Source organism: Aulostomus chinensis, chromosome 21 (assembly GCF_037954235.1).
Source record: "Aulostomus chinensis isolate RoL2024-O1b breed Wild chromosome 21, RoL_Achi_v1.0, whole genome shotgun sequence".
In the NCBI taxonomy this organism is placed as follows: domain Eukaryota; kingdom Metazoa; phylum Chordata; class Actinopteri; order Syngnathiformes; family Aulostomidae; genus Aulostomus; species Aulostomus chinensis.
The window spans coordinates 17,539,513-17,559,019 of record NC_141340.1 but is presented as its reverse complement, the minus strand read 5'-3'; the positions used below and the strand labels follow the sequence as shown (position 1 = coordinate 17,559,019).

Here is a 19,507-nt window from a genome sequence, read left to right as displayed (position 1 = left end):
ACGTCTTTCAAGCTTCATTATCTTCCACAGGTACAAAAAAAAAAAATCTCAAGGTTGTTCACCCTTTACTATTTTTGTTCAAATGAGCATTTATATATATATATATATATATATATATATATATATATATATATATATATATATATATATATATATATATATAATTATTATTGTTACATAGTTATTGTTAACCTGAATTATATCTCTTGTATCTGTTATATGAAAAACATTTTAAAACAATTGTATGCACACAAATTAAGATGGTGAATTGACGCATTAAGCTTCAGGTTCCAGCGACTCTCTTGCGCCCTCTAGTGGCACTCCTCTCTCTCAAAAATAGCCCACATCCTCTTCACGGTTCAATCCCTAAAAACAGGGGTTCCTGGAGGTCTGAAGTGGTTTGCTTGACATGGGAGATGATGGAGATGGTAGAATGATTGTATCTGACAGCAGCAGAGTCCAGGGTTCCACCTCTGCAGAGCCTCAGGAGGGAGATAACAGCACTCGAGAGCTGGGGGGCAACGGTGGAGTGAATACCTGTCTCAAAAAACCTGAAAACCTGTCTCAAAAGAATCCTAAATCAGGGAAGCAGGACCGTCAATGAATCCAGGTCAAACATCTCTGACCACACTTTGAACTGAGTTTTTTTTTTTAACATAACATATACATTTTGATTTTATTTTTGTCCAAATGGTCCACGTTTTACTTACAGGGTTCCTACAAGTTTCAACATGTCAAATTTAAGGCCTTTTTTAAAATGAAATTTTAGACCTATTCGCGACACCATGTGATAGCTTTTGGTCATCCATGGAACGGAGGGACGTGCTTCCCAACTCACAAAATGCTTGTTGTGGTGCTGAACCAAGTACATCGATACATGATAAGAGAATCTCCAATGATGCGTGGCAGCACCGACCAATTTGAAAAAAATAGGGAGATGCAGAATTCTCCATTTCACCCTTTATTTGGGCATTGAAAAATGAACACTGCCACACTCCTCCCCTACAGAGAATGCAATCGGAGAAGGGGGTGAATTGAAAAGTAAACTTTTTTTTTTAAGTAAAAAATTAGTGTGCATATCAGTGACATATGTTGTATTGCGGTACCGGGAACCTGGACAGGGGTGGCGGAGACTTGGGTCGCTGGAGGAGGTCGAGGTACAGCAGCAGGTGCTGGGTCTGCTGGAGACGATGTCAGGTATGTGGCTCCATGCAGCCTCTAACTTGGGCCTCATGTTTACCGGACTTCTGGTGCGACTCCAGAGCCTTTATCCCTCATGTTCCCAGCAGAATTTTTTTTTTTTTTTTTGCACCAAGTGCAGCGGGCTTCGAGCAGATTTCCAGTAACTCTTTTCAGCCGGCATTTCAATTCTTTTCTATCCAGCCACATCATTGAATCGGCACTCGCCCATGTTAGATAGCCGCTCAGACTCAACGCGCGCATCCACATGTAACCGGCTCGACTTTCTGTGCAACACGGAACTCGGACCACACGAATGTGATACGCAGCGTTCGGATTTCTCATTTTATTGGTTCCACCTTGAATAATTTTTCGTTTGTGGTCGAACTGATTTCATTGTCGCACACTCCTGCGGGAACATTTGTTTTAACACGATATAGATCGAACGTAATGTCAATTTAGGACTTGGCGCCTCATTTTTAAGACCTACAACCAAAATTTTAGACTTTTTAAGAGCCTTAAATTTCGGATTGTTGAATTTGAGACTTTTAAGACTGCTCGGGAACCATGGATTTACTGCGTTTTGTTTTTTTCCAAAAAAAACCAAACTGTGAACCTCAGTGTCTACAGCAGTTACCTGGTAAAAAGACAGTGAACAGATATTTTCACAAGATGACATGAAACCCAACCTGCTTAAGTCATGATATAACAGCGTTTGTAGCAGTTTAATCAAAAGAGAGAAAAAAAATGTGAGGATTGTAATGAAGTTTATTAGAAATACCTGCTTGGAATTGGTTTAACACAGCTAAGTCATTCCCTCCCACACATCCCTGTCCTTCCAGGGAGATTCTATAACTCCAGAATTTTTTTTTAATCCAATAAAGCATACAAATAAGTGTATTTTGAGTCCATCTTCCTTACAAAAGTCCCAGTTTGTACTCAACCATCGAGTGTGGCTCACCCATCGTTTCACTCAGCGCTGGATCTGAAGGAGACAAACCGAGTGATGGTGAACGAACATTTTCATGTGTGATTGTGCAGACAAGAAGGTGTGTGTGTGGGAGAGATTCTCACCATTGAGGATGTCCTCAAAGCCGATGGCTTCATCACCACCTCGGAGTGTCTCAAGTGCCAGGTTAGAGCTCTGTAGGAACGGCAGACGCTGGATCTGGAGGAAGGAAGGACAAGAATCAGGAGACTGACTTCAAGAGAACATTAAATCAAAGTAAGGGAAAAATAAGTGTGTGTGTGTTTTACCTGTCTAGCTGCCCTGTACTCCATCTGCAGTTTGAGAGGAGCATGTAGACCCTGGATGTTTCTGAGGGTGGAGAAATTCATCTTGTCCTGATTCAACTGGAACTGAAACATTAGAATGAAATCACAGTTGTTGTTTTTTTTAATTATTATTATTATTGCTACTGAGTTATGTGCAGCAATTCAAGGTGTATGCTTCCCCATACACTAACAGGGGTGAGCAAAATGTTTTTAATTCCAGCAATAAACCATGTTAAAATACACCACTGAGGTGCATCAACTGTGAGTGAGAGAGAGAGAGAGGGGGGGGGGGAGACATGTACGTACAAACACTGCTAAGAAGAGGGGGGTTTGACATTTGACACATGCATGAGTATCTTACAACTCAAATTACTTACATTTTTTTCTGGCAGCTCCAGCGGGTGAGAGGGAAGCAGCTCATTTTTTACACTGGTGAAGCTATTTGAAAAAAACAAAAACACACAGAAAGGTTTCTACTTCCTCACTTTTGACAATACACTTCAACCACTTTGTCATCTCCGAGGAAAATTTCAAAACCATGCATCCTCTGTAACATCTATTTACAGTGTGGAAATGAACGGAAAACACTTACTGGCGTACATTTCACTCAAGTTAACGACAAGCTATTTGAGTTGATCCAGCATAATCAGTTAATCAATATAAACCAAGGGACATTTCTCATTGATCCGAACTGAACAACAAATACTCTCACTTGTAGATATTTGTGTTGGGAATGTCCATTTTCTCCTATTTGGGTGCTTTTTCAAAGGAAAAGATAAAAGCTGTTTCACAGAATAGATAATAGAATCAGATGACTCTGCACATTCAATAATCACTACGCGTGTATTCAAGCAGATCCACGATCACTTTTTTTTTAACATTGCAATTAAGGTAAAGAACAAAATAGAAAATAAAAATGACATACAATGGAGTCATGGTGTATAGGTTAAGCACAAATCACCCACAAGAGACAAAGGTAGACTTCGGAACATAATGTGATTCGAAATTAACCATCATTGAACAGGTTTACATAGCAATATGGTACCAACATATAACTGAACATGCAGTTTTATAAACCAGATGTGTGTTGCGTGGACAACATTAGTTTACAGCAGTTTTTATTTAATATATGTCTCACCCGCTGCGGAGGGAATCCTGGACTCCGTAGGACCGGTGAGGACACAAGCCTGCCACATGTACACTGTCTTTAAGCTGAGAACGGACACCTCGAGAATTCTGGGAGGTAGCACAAATATTTAGTACGTATATGTCTGTAACAAACACTAAAACCCAATTTATGCCTCCAAGAGTCAAGTAAAACAAGTGTATGCTCCTGCTATCATAGGTAGGCAAAATGCTAACCAGTTAGCATTAGCTTGGATGACTAATCATATTCATATCTACTCTTCTTAAGAGTAGTTAGAGGCAGAAGGCAAAGCCACAAGTGTTCAAATATATATACAATAACATAAACATATTAAATCATACGGTTACATTACATTAATAGCATCCTGTATTAAGAATAGATACAAACCATTGTGATTACGCTTCTTCCACTTTCTTTTCAGTACACTTAAACATCCGGTCTGCCTCGTTTGTGTTTACGACACATCCGGAGACGTTGAGTTACGTTCCCTGCCGGAAGAACAGCAGACAGAAATCCCGCAGAATTACGGCCCAGCCACGCCGATGTGTCACGATGTAACTACACTCCCCCTGAACTTCTTCCGACCCTCTTACCACCCGTGCTAGTTAGCTTTGAGGACCAAAGTGTTAAGCAGTCGCTAACAAAGCCGTAGCCCAACTACAGGTGTTTAAGTGACGTTCCAGGCTACCGCTTCCTGTTACAGCGTCTTGGCGTTATGTTTCTGCATTCAAGAAGTTTTGCCTGGAAGATGGAACAGTAAAGGCATACAAATACACCCCTTCACATGCGACTGTAGACGATAAATGTTGATATATTTAAATATCTTTCATTGACTGACACTACTGTGACAGGGGGTATAGCTCAGTGGTAGAGCATTTGACTGCAGATCAAGAGGTCCCCGGTTCAAATCCGGGTGCCCCCTCTTTTTTTTTTTTCCAAGTCCACATAAATGCGTCTTTTTTTTTGCTCTGCATAGTAAATACACTATACACCTGCTTTCATTTACTGTAAAATTGGGCCAAATAGAAATCCTGTTCAGTTGTAAGTAACATAGTTTCAGAGGTGGAAGAAGCTCTTCTAATTTCATCATGGAGGCCTAAAATCCATCCAACTTGGTCATGAAGCCAGACTATTGAGGACACAGATGCATGTTTAATTCAGTTTAGTTCCGTTGCTTTCATGCTTTGTGGCATGGTGGTCTTGATTTGATTGACTTCAAAATGTTTTCAGTTTTGTCGAAGTTTCATTGGGCTTCCATATAAAGACTGATTAAACAACAATTAAGGTCCCCACTCTAGTGTGTTAAAAAGGGATTTTTTTTAATATATATATTTTTTTTTTATTTTAAGGTTTATGAGGTTGATTTGTTCTTTGTTTTAGTTGTCTGCAAAGCACAATCAGATGAACACATAAATGTGACCACTAGGGAATGCTACCGGGCTATAATGTTTGTTTTCAAGTACATGTTATTTTTTTCCATTTTATAAAACAGCCTTATCTAAAGCAGCCACAACTTAAATTGATATTACAACCTAGAACAACATGAACATGCAGTACCAGTCTCTTCGGTCCTCTATCCCTTTCCATCTCTCACAGACCTCAGGAATCTCTGGTTACTTTGACATATCTTTCTTAAACAGTAATTATATTCAGGATAGGTTACAAACCTCCTAAAATCTGTTTTTCAATATCTAATAAACATTACCATTTATATGTATGGTACATTAAAGTCACCTTATCATGGCGGAGGAGTTTCAGTGCCCTAATGACCCTAGGAACGATGCTGTCAGGGGCATTTTGCCCCTTGTAGGGTCACCCAAGGCAGAATGGTCCTAGGTGAAAGGCCAGACAAAGAAGGGTCCAAAAGACCCTTCATGGAAGCGACATTGAGGAGTCTGTGTACCCAGCCCAGAGGGGCACCGGGGCCCCGCCCTAGAGCCAGGCCCGGGATGGGGGCCCGTTTTTGAGTACCTGGTGGTCGGACCTTAGCCCATGGGGTCTGGCTGGGACCCAGCCCAGAATGGCTACATGGACTCGTCACCTCGTGGACCCACCACCCGCAGGAGGAACCAGAAGGGTTCAGTGCATTGTGGTTTGGGGAGCAGACCAAGGCGGGGGCCTTGGCTGTCTAATCCCCAGACATGGAAGCTGGCTTTTGGGACATGGAATGTCACCTTTCTGGTGGGAAGGAGCTGGTGGAAGAGGTTGAGCGTTACAGGCTAGATATAGTCGGCCTCACCTCTACACACAGTTCCGGGTCCGGAGCCCAAATCCTTGAGAGGGGTTGGACTCTCTCCTTTGCTGGAGTTGCTCCAGGTGAGAGGCAGAGGGCTGGGCTGGGCTGGGCTTTTTGATTTTGTTCAGGTTGGGGAACGGGTCTTGACTGTTATCTGCGCTTATGCGCCAAACAGCAGTTCAGAATACCCACCCTTTTTGGAGTCCCTAGGAAGGGTGCTGGATGGTGCCCCTACTGGGGACTCCATTGTCCTACTGGGGGACTTCAACGCTCATGTGGGAAATGACAGCATGACCTGTAGGGGCGTGATTGGAAGGAATGGCAGGCCCAACCTGAACCCGAGCGGTGTGCAGTTATTGAACTTCTGTGCAAGTCGCAGTTTGTCCATAACTGACACCATGTACGAACATAAGGATGCACGTAGCATCAGGACATCCTAGGTCGTAGGTCTATGATCAATTTTATAGTTGTGTCATCTGACCTGCGACCGTATGTTCTGGACACTCAGGTAAAGAGAGGAGCTGAGCTGTCAACTGATCACCATCTGGTGATGAGTTGGATCAGGTGGCAGGGGAAGACGCCGCACAGGCCTACCAGACCTGGTAGGCCCAAACGAGCAATGAGGGTTTGCTGGGAACACCTGGCGGAAGAGCCTGTCAGGATGATCTTCAACTTACACCTCTGGCAGAGCTTTGACCACATCCCAGGGGCAGTGAGGGACATTGAGTCCAAATGGACCATGTTCCGCTCTGCCATCGTCAAGGTGGCTGACGTGAGCTGTAGCCGAAAGGCTGCTGGGGCCGGTCGCGGCGGTAATCCCCGAACCCTCTGGTGGACACCAGAGGTGAGGGAAGCTGTCAGGCTGAAGAAGGAGGCTTACAGGGAATGGCTGGTCTGTGGGTCTCCAGGGGCAGCCGACTGGTATCACTCAGTCATTCAGGAGATGCTCAGAGTAGAGCCGCTGCTGCTCCATGTCGAGGGGAGTCAATTGAGATTGTTTCGGAACTCTGGCGAGGATGCCTCCTGGACGCCTCCCTCAGGAGGTATTCAAGGCATGTCCGACCAGGAGGAGGCCTCGGGCCGACCCAGAACACACTGGAGGGAGTTTATCTCTCGGCTGGTCTTGGAACGCCTCGGGATTCCACCAGAAGAGCTGGTGGAAGTGGCTGGGGAGAGGACAGTCTGGGCTTCCTGAGGCTGCTGCCCCTGTGACCTGGACCAACCGGATAAGTGGAGGAGGAGGAGGATGACGAATTGTATGCCGTTGAAGTAAAGATTAAATTGGTGAAAAGCACACTGACTATAAATTTGTATCTGTCAGTATTTAGTGTGTAAAGGCATAGTGAACAGTAAAAAAACAACATCCAAATCAGTAAAAAATTATATTTAATGGAAGTTTTTTTTTTCCCTCTCAATGTCAGGCTTACACACACATTGGTTGGTTTTACTTCTAACTTAAGTTCATACTAATGTCTCCAGAAAGCACCCCAGAATAAAGCCATAACACTTTCCACCCTACCAAGTCTCTGACATCGGCCATGACAGGCTGTGATTGGCAGTCCCTTGGGCCTAAATCACTGCACCTGTCTTGCAGTTTAAAAATATTAACTTTACAACAATCTTCTTTGTTTATTCAGCTCACAGCGGAGAGGTAGGCCCTTACCAATGGACCATTCGCTAACCTCTATACTAGCATTACATTCTCTGATATTTTGCTTCTGAAAGAAGAAAAAACAATTAATTAGAGTAATTTAAGTAGTGTTTCAACTGTGGCTCACACAGGGTGAGAAGGGACACCCACACTCCATGCACTGCGTCTCAAACGGTGACAAGATGAAGTAGCCTTGTGTGATCACTTGTCCTCTAGTGTCTGCAAAAAGCTATCACTCAGTTACTGAACATAAAGTAGACTCAATTCCTCAGTGTTCACGGTCCTTCTTACGCCACTGCAGAGCCTACAAGTGGCCAGGCACAGCGCAGGGGAGATAAGAGCCAAAAAAAAACACCCATTCTGACAAATTTCCCTGTCTTGCTCTTTGAGAAGAAGAGAATTACTGAATGCTTCACACAAAGAACTGCAGGATTTTCCTACAGCCCGGTGCAGCTTGACAAACATGGAAAGACACATGGTACCTGATGGGCTGCTGGAAAGGATTACTTCCGCTTCTACTACAGATCCTTATCATCAGGAATCAAAACTCCAAGTCTTCATGGGTGACTCCTCATGGAGAGCTTGTATATTTCATGCCCTCCCCATCTATGTGGGGCACACCAGGGCATTATGATGCTGTTCAGTTTTTTTGTTATGGACTCCAGACAGAGGGCAAGTCATACAGGTGTTTGTTGTATTTGCAATGTCAATCTGTCCACTGACAGATGTTCTAGGTGTACATGCAGATTAATTCTGAAAAGGGCCTTCCAATATCTCCACTGGTCCTGACCGTTGCGCGTCAGCAAGGGTTGGGAGTCTACATGTGGCATTAGTATGAACTCAAGCTTGAAATGGAGCGTGTGCTGTGCTACAACCCTGATTTCACATATGAAAACAAGCCTTTGCACAGACAGGCCTCACAGACACCCAGTCCGGAGTTGAATCACAGTTGGCCGAGGACGATTGTACAGTTCGATGAATATATTATTTATGCAAGAACGACCCTGGCACGGCCAAGTTCAGCCACTTGGCCGGCAGAAACAGCTAATGCTTTATTTGGGGTTGCCATCTGCAGACAGCATAAGGCATGAGTACAAACTCATTCTCATTCATAAAACCGTTGTTGTAGCACAACCCAAACATTTGATCAGACAAAAGTTCATATAAAATATTAACAAGCTTAAAACATGAAACTTGGACAAGAGTGGGCTCATCTACAGTCAGTCACCGTTTTTTTTTTTTGTTTGTTTTTGTTTTGTTTTTGTAAAACAAGTCCTTTTCATACCCTTGTATCAGTGTAAAATTCTTTTTTTAAGCAATAATACATTTTTTTTTTTCAAATGTGCAAATAACATCAATTTGGAATCCTTCAGCACTCAGTGTTAAAGCCCAGGATCCTCAGGAGCAATGACAGAGGTCTACCACAGTTCCGCCCTCTCAAGTTTAAATACAGCTCACTGTCGCTTTGCCTTTCATTTTCAAGTAAAGTGCTACTCTAGCAAAAACCACACGGTATGAGATCAGTCTCATAAGTTGTTTTTTTGTTGTTGTTGTTGTTGTTGTTTTTTACCACTGGTAAAAAAATAAAAAATAAAAAACTAAGATAAAACATTAATCCTACCCATCCAATGAATGAGAAATGTGGGAATGTCTGTTAGGGGACAAAACAAAAAACAAAGGCTCACATTACAGAAGCAGTCCTGGCTGTTTGTGGGGAGGTGATAGTCACATTGTCCTGGCAGGAATCATACAAACTCCAGTTTGCTGTGGCCACTGTACATTCCCCAGTGCACAAGAGAAAGAATCTTGTCATTGCCTGAATCAGCCTGTCTCAACTTGTCACAGGTCAGGCAGCAGTTCTCATGGCCTGTGACAGGCACCATGCACTCAAGATCCAGCTTGGCCACATGGTCCTTCTTCGTGTGATGGCCGTGGAAGCTGTAATGAAGTCGTGACAGCATCTGCTGCCGCTGGTCCCTCAGACGCTTATTCTCACTGCGTAGCATTCGCAATGCCTGCATGATGAGGAGCACCAAAATAAAACCGCCGGCGATGGGCACAGCAATCACCGCAGCCCTGAACCACACCTCCTTGGCTGAAGCCAGCTCTTGAACCCGGGTCACCAGGTTCCTGTTGTTGTTGTTGTTGTTGTTGTCCAGGTGGTATTGGCTGTGATCTGCACAAAGACATGATATTCCGTTCAAAACCATGCTCTGTTTTTCCACCGCTCTACATGCTTTTTGACAGTTTTATGTATCATAGAACCCAGTCTTAAAACACATGATTGGCTCAGGGCCGTTTTTACTGTCACAGAGCTGCTTCTGCGATACAGTTACGCTCCACACTCATGCTATTAACACAAGGGGATAAAAAGTCCAACAGGCAGATGAGTGTGAGGGGGGGAACCTCTGGGCTTCTGGTTTCAGAACAGCTGATTTGATCAAGTCGGATTAACTGTGACTATGTTCATTTTAGGTTAAGTTCATACACCATGACTGTAAAAAGCCAACATTAATCTATCCCCAATACTGTGCTTCACCACGGCTGATAAGAAGTATGCAGGCATCCTTTACCGCTCTAGAATTACTAACCCTCGTGCGTGCATACAGTGAGTATTAACCTACTTTTTAGGGAAGAAAGGAATACGGCTGCAGCAACAAAATAAGACGAGTAGATCATGTTAGGAGAAAACTGCAGCTCAAGTCAGCGTGTAAGTCTAATGTAGTCTAGTCATTCAATATTTCATCACAATTGAATATTTTACTGGTGAAAACCCCACTCAATGGTACTGAAACTCAAAGTCATTTCCATTTAGGTGCAAGCCTGCAGGCCGAAGGTAAACATGGAAGCAGCTGAGGATGAAATACAAGAATCACATTCAATATTTAACAGTTATTCAGCAGTTAATGCATGCAAGCTCTGATGCTGGTAGTAAGATTAAACAGGTATGATTTTGCAAATGTATAAAAAGACTAAAGAAAATGGTGCTGCTCATCTGGAGTAGATAATCCGTTTGTAGTTTGGGTCTCTAAATCGTCTCCCTGCGTATGTGTGAGTAAGGATCCTTCACAGAAGGAAACGCCATGTTCGACAAAAGAGTACGTTTATGTCGTCTGAATATCAGACCATACAAACCAACCGCATATTTTACTGGAGCAGAGGCTACAACTAAAATGTACACGATACGGACAGAATGAATGAACAAGGACATGAAACCGCGTTTCTGGCTCTGGAAGATGGAGCAAGGAGTTTCTGGAACAGGCTGGAGTTACCCCTCTTCTAGGGTTCGCATCAACTCCCCTTCTGAAACGGAAAACCCAAGACTTTCCCTCAATTCAGGGTTCGGGTTTTCGCTAATCTTGCTTTATGAAACGGACCCCTGTTCATCGGAGTAGTCCAACCGCTCTGTGCTGCACCGTTTATCCAATTGCAATGGTGATGTCAGCCTGTGTGATGACATACCACAAAAAAGGCTGCAATTTCATTTAAATATGTTAAGACCAGAGTTACCAACAGCAAAGGAAAATGTTGAGCACAGTAAAAAAACACAGCTGCAACACCTACCTTCACTTGTTTACTCTCCTATAGCCCTACCCAAACTTTACAACAAATGCTATGCTACGCTAGTAAGTTTAAAAAACTGCCATACTTCTACTGACATGTCAGTGATGATTGGCGATATTTTAATTGTTTTCAAATATGAAGTTATTTTGAAAACCGTACAGCACAACCTTTGGTTTTTCGATGCTTTTCTGCCACTTAGTGTTTGTAAGATGGGATGTAAGATTAAAACCATCGATATTCTCTGCATTTTCTTTGATGAGCAAGCGGATTCACGAGACCCTTTAGTTAGAATACTACAATCCCAATAGGAGCCACTATAATTACAATCGCACACGTCGTCGTGCGCCGTGCCTCGTCGCAGTGCGCTTCCCTGGCCCTAGCATGGCTGAAGAGGTGAGCTTCTGCGACTGCACAGGCACAACCACACCATGTTGACAACGGCTGTGGTTTTTTTTTGTGTGGGGTTTTTCGCCATGCATAAAGCAACTGAGTAAACTGATACAGGGAGCAGTGGACTGTCCAGGTGTAGTATTAATAGTGTTACAACAAGCAGTGTTGTAACAGGCTCAGAGCTTGATATATTTGATGTACTGCTCGTCTTCGGCTCACCTGCAGTGAACGTATTCGAATGCATTTAAATGACCAAGTTTTTGAGTTCTAGTAATCGAATTAGCAACGCTTGCAGTGCTATGGAGGACGGTCTCTGTTAGCTACCGATGAGCAGGACTGACTGTCCTCCTTCCTGTAATGTGCAGTTTGGACTGCAATCTTTCCCCCTCTCACTCACTCACGCACCATCCCACTCCCATATGATTACTCCTATCCTGCGTCTGTGAAGACATACAAAATCAGATCTACGGGATTCTGGACTAAATACTAGACTAGTGCAGCTCAGTGATAACATAAGACTGTCCAAGCCAGGAGCAATGTGAGTGGATACCTTCGTGCTATGAGGACAGGGAAAGGGATATTGACGAATCTGGAATCTGTTGATTTAAATAGGGTTGCAGAGAGCAGACATTGAAACCTGCAAATAGCACGAGGGTAAGACAATCTGATGAGGCAAATGTGCAAACTCTGCGGGGAATATTCCTTCTACGAGGCAAATTAAAATAACAATACATAATAATAAAATGTATATGATCTCTTTGAAGGGGCTCACAGTACACAGGTGGCTCGCTGCCCTCCTAGGCATGCAGCCGATTACAAGTCAAATTAAGTTCTGTAAAAAGTTAGGAATGAGAGATAATAGGAGGGGTAAAGCTGGTCAGAATCCGAAATCCTTTATAAATCCCTTGTGGGAAATCGTTGGACTGCAGTGCTCCATTTCACCGTCAAAAAAACCAAACAAAACAATAATTAGAAAAAAATAGAGAATCAAGAATATAAGGAGGTACATTTTGTACATATTTACATTTTTACACTGAACGGGGTATTTCTATTGCACGATTTAACTCTATCGAATGGGCTTCATCTTAGAGGGAGGAGTTAAACAGTTCGATCGCCACCGGCAGTAATGATTTCCTGGTGCAACGTGGGGGTTTGAGTCTCTGGCTGAAAGTACTGGCCAAAACGGTCCATGTCTTGGACAACATTCTCCTCTCCGACACTGCCGTCAGAGAGTCCAGCTCCCTCCTACCACATGGCTGGCTTTGCGGATAAGTTTATTAAGTCTGTGGGCGTCCCCCACCTTTAGTCTGCTGCCCCAGCACACGCCAGCACAGAGGATGGCGCCGGCCACCACGGACTCATAAAATATCCGCAGCATTGTCCGACAGATACTGAAGGACCTCGGCCGCCTCAGAAAATAGAGACGACTTTAGCCCTTCTTATAGAGGGGGTTTGTGTTTTTAGTCCAGTCCAGTTTATTGTCCAAGTTTACCTCTAAGTACTCGTAGTCCTCCACCATCTCCACCCTGGTCCCAGGGATCAACATATCTATCGACAGCCAAGTGTATTTTAGAGCCCTACATCTCAATTTAATGCTTTAAAATATTTAAATGGAATCCCAAAAATTCCACCAAAGACTCCAGGGTTTCCCGCAGAAAAGCAGTTCGTCCTGCAGGCACGTGTCTTATGTTCGGATACGTCTGATACGTCGGTCGGCCAAATCCCAGCTAAAGTTATCCCATAACACTTTACGAGCAGGCCTAGAACGTCTAGAACCTTCAATTAATTTACACCCACAAATTCTCCATGAGCAAGAACGTCCTGCACCTCCAAGAGGATGCATTTGAACCTCCTCAAAAGGAAAAAGAAGTCAGAGTCCGTCTTCACCGCATTTTTCTTAAAACTACAACCCGGCAACAGCGTTGCACCTGCCTACCGCAGTCCAAGAATGTGTATTATGTCGCCTCTGTGCTTGTGAGGTGAACATGCTGAGGACTCTGATGTCTCGGTGCGCTCATTACAGTACGTCAACGTCCCAGAGCCGGAGATGCACGGGTCTAGCGGGGAGGGGGACTTCGGCCCAGCGGGCGACCTGGCCGGATATACACCGCGGGAACCCCTGGAGTCTGATTATTTTCAGAAAAATTCTATAGCCTATCTTATTTCGTTGGCATCACAAAAAAATTTTTTTTTTTAAATCCCAAAATGCAGTGAGTAAGCAGGACGGTTTCTCCTTACCTGTGGAGTCCCTGGTACGAGCCAGGTCATGCAAACCTCTGTAGTTGCACATGTCATCATTACAGCATTCCAGTATGATGGCTGACGGGCCGCTGAGGCTGTCTGCACTCCTCTGGCTGCTAATGCAGATGTTGCCCGCGGTGGCAATGGGGTCCAAACAACCGTGGGTGGAGGGAGAGTTGGCATTGAGTGGGTCCACGACCTTGGTGAAGCAGGCGTTGAGTTCTGATTTGCACATGTATCCTGTGGCCACGCAGTGGGGCACGTCACAGTAACACCGTATTTCCCCTGAAAATGCACATACAGGCGAGACAATTAATTTATAGAGTCAAAGCAAAAGCAAATGCCCGAAATATCATTGAGGGACATCTTTATTGTAATGCAGACGAATCGTCACATTATCAGTTAACAAGGTTCCTTCAAAGATGTAACCCTGAAGTAGAAGAGTCCAGGTTCCCCGTACGAGTTAAAACAGGTCAAGATGGTGCTGTTATTCAGATCGCGTACATCTGGCAAGGCAAGGCAATTTTATTCGTGCGTGTTTTTTTTTTTTTTTTTACAATCAGTTTGTCTCAAAGGGCTTCACATGGCATCATAACAACATCCTCTGCCCTTAGACCCTCACGTCGACTGAGGAAAAACTACATAGAGAGAAAAACCCTGCTAACAGGGAAAACTCACATATCTGGCATTTTCATTAAAAAGGTTCCAAAAAAATGTACTTGTTACCCGCCATGAATGACCCGTCAACTTTTAAAAACGCGCGCAAACATCAAATTTACATCCGTTCAGCAAATACGCCTCTCTTTAGGAGCTTGCTTTTGTCTAAATTACCAAACAGGAAATGCTTCACTTATAATTAGTGGTTGGTTTGGGCAAATCCATTTCTTTCGGCCCAAGTGGAAACTCAAAAGTGGTGCGGGGAACAGAGCTCAGCAGAAGAACCTCCTTTTCCCATTTGCATGCAGAGCTCAGCTTGTGGTGGTGGTGGTGGGGCACTAAGGCCTCTCTAAGAGCTGCCTGCAATGCAACCAAGCATTATGCCTGCCTGCTCCGACATGGGCCCGCACTCAGGCCACTTTACAAACGCTTCTAAACACCAATGGCAGGAAAATCTTCCCTAGAAAACAAAACCAAAAACATATGAGAAGATATTTCAATGGAGGAACTTTTAGGGTTAAATGTTTTGTGAAGTGACTCTCCTTCATACACACCACCAAATCAAAAATAAACACCATGACAGTGTGACTTCTTACTCCTTACGTTTTCCATGACTTGGTTAAGTAACCAAAGAAAGGCGGATAAAAGAAAACAAAACAAAACCCTCAGCTCCTCTCGGTGCTGGAGCGCAGTCATCAGATCAGTGTTTTGCCTGGGAATTATTGATGCGCCCAGGCTTGGGGAGGTCATTTGAAGAATATTTCATTACAGAGAAGAGGCCCCTTTGTGGGCTCAGGCAGAGGAAACAGACGGAGCACGAAAGCGTTTTGGTCCTGCGCCGTGTAAATGAATGGTGCCTGCAACGCTCAGGTCATCCTGACATCTTTAACTGAAGGATAATTAATGATATTTGATATTTTTTAGACAATAACGATGAAAAATATATATATATATATGCAAGAGTAGGCCACGACAGAGAAGGACAAATGTTTGAAAGCGAACAGTAATTGAGATAGTTTGGTTTTAGATGATGCTGGGCAATCGTGAAACTTCTACTGAATATCAAAACTAACTAGATTTAAAAAAAAAAAAAAAAAAAGCCTGGAGCTGAAGGAGTGAATCAGCCGGTTGTCTTGAGCTCGTCAACAAACGGCTAAATGCTGCATCACCGTCTCTAGAGGATATATTTTAGTAAATAGTGGTGCAGCATCGCGTCACTGGTGAAGTCAGGGCCACTGAGGGCGAGACCCTTGATTTATTTAGTTTAACCAGCTTCAAACCAGCAAACAGACGCTGGAAATGCAGTGCAAAGTTAAAGTCTATACCTTTAGTTAGAAGAACCGCCATGGCGCAGAGTTCCAGTTGTAGCCAAATGGAAGTGAAGCTAGACTGGCGATCCATTTACCCCAAAATAAAGAGCGAACTGTTCGGGCTAGCAGCAGCAGGGTTCGCTCTACAAAGAGTTGGGGAACAACAACAACAACAAAAGCTTTACATTGAGCTACGAAAACTTTGAAAAATGGTCCAGGAAACCGAACTCCTGCCAACCCCCCGACTCAACGCAGCAACAATAGCTACCAAATGTCTCCTCTCACGCATGGAGATGGAATTGTAGCGAGTTTCCCCAGTTAGCAAGTTTCCGTCGAAAAGCAGCCCGACATTATCGGGGACGGCAAAGCGCAGCGTCTTCCTCCTTCAAGCGTCGTGAGTGTGTGTAAAGTTGTCCCCGCCGACCATCCTCCGTCACTCGGTGTTTTACAAAATCGCGTTAGAGTTCCGACAACAACTACGACAACAACAACAAAAAAGTAGGAAAAGGTCGTTCAATCCTGATTCATAAAAGACTTCACGTGAATTCAACAATCCAGATTTGCAGGAGAAATGGCTGTGGTTTGTGTTTCCCCGCCCCCTCGAAGCTGATTGGTCAAAAAACAAATGACTGGCATCCTGCTGGCCGAGGTTTCTTTCAAAGTAATGACATTTTTTTTCCCTTTGGCACAGTAAAAAAGAGAAAATAACGTCAAAAAGGAAGATGGTTAAAAAAAATCAAAAATTGTATGTGTGTGTGTGTGTGTGTGATAGCCATGGGCCAGTTTTCTGCCCTTCCTCTGAGGTATCAGCATCTATCCAGTAGCCTGAAGGACAGCAGTGACTGACTGCCAGCAGTGATGGTAGCGTGGGCTAATGTACAAACACACACACACACACACACACACACACACACACACAGAATTGAGAGATGGAAGAAACAGATAAATGTTCAATAAGAAGGCAGTCGTCAGATCTCTGTCTCTCTTTGTGAGAGTGTCTGTGAGTGTTTTAAAAAGAATAACACAGACAGAATAAAATACGCCACGAACACAAATCCAGAGAATACAGAAAACCGCATTAATGCGACTGAACGCAACAGAAATAGGCCACAGACTTTCATAAACTGGGGGCGGTTGGTAATACCAATGTGAAATAGATGGTAATATTGATGTGGCCTGTCATTAAGACCAGAGTACTGATCATATTGGCACTTTAAGTAAAACAGAGGATGTTTCCACGCTGCCATAATTCAAAATGTTCGCTGTCAACATCGTAATCATGTGAACTCTGCTTGGAGTAAATCAGGAAACTTCCCCATCTAGCGGCTGCAACAGGTATTGACAACACTCGGTTGTAAAGACTGCTGGTCAAAATTAAATTAAAACAAACGTAAAAGCTAATGGTCAGTGTTACGTAACTGGACCGGTAAGTCAGAGCCCAGCAGCAATGCAGTCCTGCTCCTGTGAAAAAACAAAAAAAACAAAAACAAATATGATTTCAAGACAACGTTAAAAAAAAGAAGAAGAAACCACACACTTTTGACTGTGTGTCTCTCACAGGGGTCATCAGCGGCCCTTCATAAACAAATCTGGAAGTTCGGAAGATTAAACTCTTTGTGTGTGGCAATAAATACAGGCTAATCAGACCAGCAAAACATACCAGGTGGAGGCCATGCATCACCGCCAACGTGTAGAGTCACAAACTACCCAGCAGCTGATCTCAGGTCTCGAAACCCTGCTTGCGTGTTGGCTTCCATTTCCCTGCCAGGAGTGTCTCTGAACCAATAAGAGAAACAGGTTTAACAGCACCTCTGAAAGTTCTGTACGGCGCAGGAGGACGGCCGCCCCGTCCTGGTGACTGGCACGGCCAAAGCAGCCAGACGCGTGACTGTCAGTTACTTTCGTTAAAAGTTTTTCTGTATCGTCTGAACACAGAAGTCTCAAACGTGTCAGTTTTCTGTCTTGTGTCAGTCGTGACGGCACAACATTAGAGTTAAAGAACGATGCCATGAAAAGTTAAAACGAGTTGTTTCGCCACATGAAAGTTTGAAATCCTTTGAGAAAATAAAGGCCCGAGCCACGGAAGTCAAGGGACCTCCCCTCGTTTCTTTTTTTTTTGGAGTAAATGTTGGGTTTGTCTTCTTCATCTCCTCTTCTTCCCGTCAGTAATTCTTGTTTATGTTCATGTTGAATTAAATTAAATCACGTAACTGACCACTTTAATGAATACATTAATTAGCTCAGACCTACAGGGAGTGTTTATTTGATCAACTTTATTTTGAAGGGCACTGCGCAAGTGCTGCAGCCATGTAGAGAAGCCAGTACAGGAGAGACATGGTCTCTTCTACCAGTACCAGTGGAGCCTGTCCCAGCAGCCTTCAGCTGAGAGGCAGGGTTCACCCTGGACAGGTCGAAAGTCCATCACAGGACCAACACATAGAGACAGACAACCATTCACACTCACAGTCACACCTACGGTCAATTTAGAGTATCAATCAGCCTCGTCCCCTCTTGATGTCTTTGGACTGTGGGAGGAAGCTGGAGTACCAGAGAGAACCCACACAGGAACAGAGAGAACATGGAGACTCCACACAGAAAGATCCTGTGCTGGAGCTGGGACTTGAACCTGGAACCTTCTTGCTGTGAGGGGACAGTGCTGACTACTGCACCACTGTGCCTCCCTTACTGTATTTTATGTACTTGTATTTGTTTTTCCCACCCCTTTATCGACATAACCGCTGCATTATTTTTGGATTTCATCATTATTTTTGTTAGTTGCACTCTTAATGTGATGTTTATTTTCAACATCATAGTAAAATGACAGCTCGCTATTAACTGACTTCCGAGTTTACATAAAGATGCAAAGAAACGGTGTGTAATGAATTTTCAGCCTTTTTACTTAGATTGGTTTGGAGCGTGACCCTAACGAGTCATTGGGTCAGAGTACAGATCGTTGTTTTGAGGTGATGGGTTGTGCAAAAAAAAAGGAATAAAAAAAAAAATCCTTGAGCATGATAGAACTTGGGTCCAACGTACGTTCAGAAACTACAAAGCACAGACACTGAAATGTTGATTGCACGGTCTCCCTGACAACCATATCTTGCTTACGGCTGGCTTGCCAGTAACTTGGTGGGGGAGACGCAGCACAGTACAAGTGACTCTCAAAGCAAGTTCAATCAATAGCAGATGGGCCAAAAAATTAGCTGTAAATAAAATGAAGGAAAACACAGCTGAGTTGGATAAGTTTTGAAAAACAGTTGAACTAAATTTGAGCTTGACAGCTAAATAGCTATTGATAGATAAGTTGAAAAGGTTGAAATTCCCTAACCCCTTCATCTTAACCACCCCAAAACCACTATGGCAGAACTATCACTCTACATTCTAAATTCTTCCTCACAAAATTCCCATCGGGTACAACTCCAATCAAAAAGTCAATATTTGTAAAGACAGAATGTGTCAGAATCATTCTTGGTGAAGTACTCTGGTGCAGCGGCTACATCGACCTGCTAACGGTACGCTAACGTTTCGAAACAAATTTGTTCAGTACAGATTCCCGCAAAAATCACACATCATTATCATTTCAGTGTTTTTAATTAAAATATGAAAAGACAGTATCAATTAAATGTGAACACAACAATCCTTTTCTCTAATACTCTATATCCTATCACAAGTGCCATGTAAAAATAATCGGAATGAGATTTATTTCAAATTCTTCAACCCCAAATCGACAACTCTTATTTTTGTGAACATTTAATAATCCTATCAAAATTCTGTAATATCAAACAATTCATTAGCGGATACCTTATTCTCATGAGCATATGCTGGTGCTAATGAGCTATGGCTCCTGGCTGCAATTA

The 19,507-nt window shown here is 43.4% G+C and overlaps 2 protein-coding genes and 1 non-coding gene across 4 annotated transcripts; 1 reads left to right on the top strand and 2 right to left on the bottom strand.

The window, feature by feature from the left end:
• Positions 1 to 1,926: 1,926 nt before the first annotated feature.
• Positions 1,927 to 4,154, bottom strand: pomp (proteasome maturation protein). The gene is made up of 6 exons (XM_086191244.1): positions 3,989 to 4,154; positions 3,593 to 3,690; positions 2,832 to 2,892; positions 2,437 to 2,538; positions 2,254 to 2,347; positions 1,927 to 2,164 (listed from the first exon to the last, which is right to left on the bottom strand). The coding sequence occupies exons 1-6, from the start codon at positions 3,989 to 3,991 to the stop codon at positions 2,097 to 2,099; spliced, it is 426 nt and encodes a 141-aa protein (XP_086047370.1). The 5' UTR covers positions 3,992 to 4,154; the 3' UTR covers positions 1,927 to 2,096.
• A 297-nt stretch (positions 4,155 to 4,451) lies between these two features.
• Positions 4,452 to 4,523, top strand: trnac-gca (transfer RNA cysteine (anticodon GCA)). Its single transcript has one exon. It is a non-coding gene; the product is annotated as a tRNA-Cys (tRNA).
• Positions 4,524 to 7,246: 2,723 nt separating this feature from the next.
• On the bottom strand, positions 7,247 to 17,683 carry LOC147241891 (BMP and activin membrane-bound inhibitor homolog). Of its 2 annotated transcripts, XM_086192180.1 has the most exons (4): positions 15,919 to 16,266; positions 15,666 to 15,793; positions 13,681 to 13,968; positions 7,247 to 9,664 (listed from the first exon to the last, which is right to left on the bottom strand). In XM_086192180.1, exons 2-4 carry the CDS (start codon positions 15,739 to 15,741, stop codon positions 9,234 to 9,236), a joined length of 795 nt encoding a protein of 264 aa, XP_086048306.1. In that variant the 5' UTR covers positions 15,742 to 15,793; positions 15,919 to 16,266; the 3' UTR covers positions 7,247 to 9,233. The 2 variants fall into 2 exon arrangements, with proteins under 2 accessions (XP_086048306.1, XP_086048307.1); XM_086192181.1 differs by lacking the exons at positions 15,666 to 15,793; positions 15,919 to 16,266 and adding an exon at positions 17,311 to 17,683.
• Positions 17,684 to 19,507: the final 1,824 nt, after the last annotated feature.